At 50.6% G+C, this 4,829-nt stretch overlaps 1 protein-coding gene across 4 annotated transcripts in view; it reads left to right on the top strand.

The window, feature by feature from the left end:
- The first annotated feature begins 833 nt into the window (after positions 1–833).
- Positions 834–4,829, top strand: part of SCN3B (sodium voltage-gated channel beta subunit 3) — a 27,068-nt gene continuing 23,072 nt past the window's right edge. The window contains exons 1-2 of one of the 4 annotated variants that reach the window (XM_017523599.2): positions 834–990; positions 2,275–2,354. In XM_017523599.2, coding sequence (XP_017379088.1) covers positions 2,300–2,354 — 55 coding nt within the window. In that variant the 5' untranslated portion in view covers positions 834–990; positions 2,275–2,299. Of the gene's footprint in view, positions 991–1,193; positions 1,429–1,463; positions 2,355–4,829 lie in introns of those variants that run through there. The other 3 variants (XM_017523598.2, XM_017523596.2, XM_037736776.1) reach the window with 3 other exon arrangements.

Below are 4,829 nucleotides of genomic sequence, written 5' to 3'. Positions count from 1 at the left end.
ACAGGGACCATCAGTTCCTGTTCTGGATGTCACTTGGAGAATCATGTTGAGAATCTGAAAATCCTCCTGAAAAAGCAGCAGGTTGGTAAAGGATTGGAAACTACTAGGAAATACATTGGAAGAAACTAAGGAAGAGTAGCCCCAAACAAAAATGTCTTAGGGTGGATGTGGGGAAGAATAGCTCTTTTAAAGAGAAAATAGCATTAGGGCCACTTAATGCAGTTTGGAGAGGGAGGAGGAGTGTACGGAATTCCACTGAATATAAAGAACTTCCTTAAGCATTACAAAAGGTGAACTTGTGAAGTAGAAAGCTCTCATCACTAAAAAAGATCAAGTCCATTCATCTGAAACGTTGTTGGGGGAAGTCACAAATTGGAAAAGAGACTGAATTAGGTTAACTTTAACTTCCCATCCAAGTTTAACACAGTATGTATGCTTTAAGGATTAGTCCTCCAAACAGCACGGAGTTTATGGCCTGGTGGCTCCCTGCCCAGGAAGATCCAAGTGGAGACATTCTGTTGCTCTGTGAGATGTCAGGAGGGAGCATTTCCTGCTTCTGGTTCACTCACCGTCAGCTGTTGCTCTGCTGTTCCATTTTGGAATATCAGCCTTAAGCTTCCCTTTTGGAAAGAGAGCAGGGGAGGACAAAAAGGAGGCTGAATGAGAGGCTCTTGGATTACTCTTTCTTTTACTTCAGTTCCAGGCATTCCTAATCTATTATGCCAATTTGAGTTTGTAGTTGAATGGAAAGGTTCAGGTTTCCCTTCCAGAGATGGGCGGGGACACTCAAACAGCTGCTAGGATTAGGGAGTGGCTAATAGTTGGAAGAGGCCAAACACAGTCTAGCTGTTTTATTAAAAAGAAGTAATTAGAGGAAAAGGGAGAACTGCAAAGAACCCGGGGATGGAAAGAGGCGTCCTCTTCGGCCCCCCTCCCCTTGAGCTGACATTTGGATCACCTCACTGAGTGATGAGGTGAACACAGGAACAGGTGAGCCTCATCCCTACCCCATTTGCCCTAAACAGGGATTATCTTGCTGAGTTTGCTGTGTCCGGAACCAATTAATCAAGGTTAGACAAAGGATAGACAGCGAGAACTGGAAGAGATGGGGTCGGGAAGGCGAAGCCAGGAACCGCGAACCGCGCGCCTGGCAGATGACATCATTGCCTGAAAGAGCTCTGGCCCTCCCCTTCCCGGAGCTGCGCCCGGCATGTTCTTGCGGGAGCAGAGTGGGTTTGCCTGGAGGGCGTGAGCCGAGGGCGGCAGTGCGCCAGAGCCCGAGAGAGGTGCGGAGGCGCGAGAGGAAGACCTGGAGAGACCCGCGAGCGTGCGAGCGGAGATCTCCGGGTTGGAGGTGTCTGCGCCGCTCCCGGCTCCGCCCCTGCTCCGCGCGGCGCTGGGCCCTGGGAGGGGAACGCCTGTCAGGGGGTGGGGAGTGTGCACTAGGGGGAGGGTCCGGGGCGGTGGTGGGGGCGGAGAGCCGCCTGCGCACCTCAGGGCTGACAGCACACACGGCCTGGGGGCCTAGAGAAAGGTTGCTGATCACCCGCCGCCCAGGGCCGGGGCCCCGCACCATCCGGCGGCGAGCTCCCGAGAAGGGGCTCCCCCTCTCCACCCACCCACCCCCACCTCTGAGATCGCCTAGCGAACGCGAGCTGCTGCCTTCTTCCCGGCCCCGCTGCACCTCCCCGGGGAGCCGAGGGCGGGCGTGGACGGGACCGACGTGGAACGCATTCTGTAGCCCAGACGGGCTGTCCCTGCGGCTTCGGGCGTGGAGACACGCCCAGCTGGAGAGGCGGTCAGGGCGGACCAAGCCGGAGCCGCGGGGCTCTGAGGGTCCCAGTTGGAGCGCAGCCGATCCTGGGGAGGCGAGAGGTGAATCGACCTGGACCCTTCGACAGCCCGGTTGCTAGGCCAGCAGCGCGACTCCCTTCCGAGCTGAGCTTGCCCTGCGCGCAAACTAGCGAGGCTGGGGCGCCCGTGGAAGCAAGAGTTCCGGGGTGGGCGGGGAGGCGACTGTCCGTGGTGCTGAGCGCCGGCGAGAGCGGGCGCGGAGAGGCTGATCAGCTCCCTCGAATTGGGGAGGTCCGCTGGGGTGGCTTCGGGCCCAGAACCGCCGCCCGGCTCCAAAAGTCCCCGGGGCCTCCCCAGGCACCGGTGCTAGGCCCTTCTTTGGGTCAGAAAGTCGCCCCCTGGGGGCAGTTCGTCCCAAAGGGTTTCCTCGAAAGAATCTGAGAGGGCGCAGGCCTTGACCGAAGGAATCTCTCTGTGTAGCCTCAGAAGCCGCCAGCCCCAGAAGATGCCTGCCTTCAACAGATTGTTTCCCCTGGCTTCTCTCGTGCTCATCTACTGGGGTAAGTACCAGCACCCCGCCATGCTGGATGCAGGTAACAATAATAATGCTAACAGTAATAACACATGGATGTCCTTGGCAACAGAAAAGAGCTCTGGTTGGCTTCCCTCTGTGCATGTCTACCAGACATGGAGATCGCAGAGGTTCCATGAGAGCTGGGATTTTGAGATGGGAAAGGCGCCTCCTCACCGCCCTGCCCTGCTATTCTCCAACCTCCTTTGGTGGTTCTTCCGCCCTTCCTCCAGTTTCCTGATGATTCCAAAGTATTTTTTTTTTTTTTTGCTTTCCCTTTGCTGAAAGGAAATGCAGTCACGTTCACCATCAAAAACCTCCTATGCAGTTATATTTCATTTCTTATCAAGGAGTCCATACTCCTGGAAAGCTTACTGGGTCTTAAAATTCATTTCTGTATTTTAAAAAACAAACATGAAACCTGGATGCATAAATTTTGAGAGTGAAAATACTTTAGTTGCTCATCATCTGCTTCATTTTAACAAGGAATGGGGAGAAAACAGGCTTCAGCCATTTACTGCTATGTATTAAATAAATAGGCAACTGTGAAATGCATCTTTCTTCTTTGTGTGTGTGTGTGTGTGTGTGTGTGTGTGTGTGTGTGTGTGTTTGCATGAACATGTGGAACTATGATGCTTTGGTGTTTGGGGAGGAGAACTGGGTTTTTGCCTTCAAAGATGAATAGATTCTTGCTTGTCAGCTGTGAAAGACTGAATTGACCTTCCCCCGACAAATAAGGAAATCTTACACTTGGAACAGTAAAGGCTGAAGTGCCTTAACGTGTGTAAAGGAGTTAAGAGTCTATGTGATAATGTCTGATTATGTGATTGAGACAATGTTTTACTGTGTGTAAATATATCTTAGTGCCTGGATGTGTGCACTAGCGTGTGTCTGAACACGTTAGCATAGACATCTGAATGCATGGGTGACAATGTAGTAGTGTGTATGGCAAGGTGGTAGTTCTGGGCATCTCTGCCTTGGTGTCTCTGATTAGATCCTCAGATAAAATATAATGCTCTTCAGCAGATACATTGCTTTACATGATCTTAGCTACCTTCCTCCGTGCTAAAATCAATATACAGGGTAATTGGACACAATTGTACCCACCTGCCTCCCTGAAATGAGGCATGTGGGCTTATGTTCCCATGGTTGGCATGAAACTCATCCTGCCTGTACAGTGGCAGACATGATGATGGGAACTACCTCTTTGCCTTAGTATTACTTTTTCAAGCCTCCAGGACTAACTCTAGCCGCCAGCATTATCTGGATTTTGCATGTGACCAGAGGCAGAGCCAAGCTTCCTGTCAAAATGCCTGAAGAGACAGGCTAGTAAGGTCGAGGAGGGAGGTAATGTCAGTCCCAAGGGCAGACTCATCACCAACCATCCTCAGTAGAGTAGACCAGACCTGGAGATGAAGCAGACATAATAGGTTGCCAGTGATCTCACCTGCCTTGAAGATTAAGGCTAAAATTTTCTCAGGGGAGGCTAAGGCTGGGGTCATGAGGCCTAGAAGATGTTAGTCTGGCTGGATAAAAAGAGTGTGGGTAAAGCCGAAGTTGTAGACAAGGACTGGGGTGAGACTCTGCAGAGACTTTCTTCCTATACTCTAATCTAAGTTTTTGAGATCCCTGTCTGAATTCCAGGGGAAGGAGAGAACATGCTATCTCCACGAATCTTTTGACTAGAACTGTGCAGCCTGCATTGGAGTCTCAGCTTTGCCACTAGCTTACTATGTAACACTTAGAGTGCTATCTGGTTCTTTGCGGGTAATATTTGGAAGTTGGCACAAGTGGTATTGAACATCCTTTTCAGCTCCACAGATGAATGGTAGAGAAATCTTTGAAGAATATTGCTAGAATTGACAGAGTGCCCATCCTCTCTCCGACCCCCAAAAAACTTTGGAAGAAATGTACACAGAATGCCCATCTTTGCCCATTCTCAGTTTTTTGCAACCAGACTGAAAAGCTGTGGAAGGGAAAGGGAAGTGGCTCAAGATTCCTGGTTGTTAAATGTAAGAAAAAGAGCCTCCCTTCACAGGTACACTTTCATTTCATTTGCATGTAATTCCAATATTGGACAATGCTGATTTAGATGTGTTCCCCCTTCCCAAGTTGATTTTTTAATATGATCTACAATATGAAGGGAAAGAGTCTTTCCATTTACTTTCTGCATGCATGAAAAAAGTTTTCTGGCCGGGCATGGTGGTGGCTCACGCCTGTAATCCCAGCACTTTGGGAGGCCGATGCGGGTGGATCACGAGGTCAAGAGATCAAGACTATCCTGGCCAAGATGGTGAAACCCCGTCTCTACTAAAAATACAAAAATTAGCTGGGCATGGTGACGTGCGCCTGTAGTCCCAGCTACTTGGGAGGCTGAGGCAGAAGAATTGCAAGAACCAAGGAGGCGGAGGTTACACTGAGCCAAGATAGTGCCACTGTACTCCAGCCTGGTGACAAAGTGAGA

Source organism: Cebus imitator, unplaced genomic scaffold, assembly GCF_001604975.1.
Source record: "Cebus imitator isolate Cc_AM_T3 unplaced genomic scaffold, Cebus_imitator-1.0 Scaffold28, whole genome shotgun sequence".
Lineage (NCBI taxonomy): Eukaryota > Metazoa > Chordata > Mammalia > Primates > Cebidae > Cebus > Cebus imitator.
Note: the sequence above shows the minus strand (reverse complement) of the source record. Positions and strands in the feature narration are given on the sequence as shown.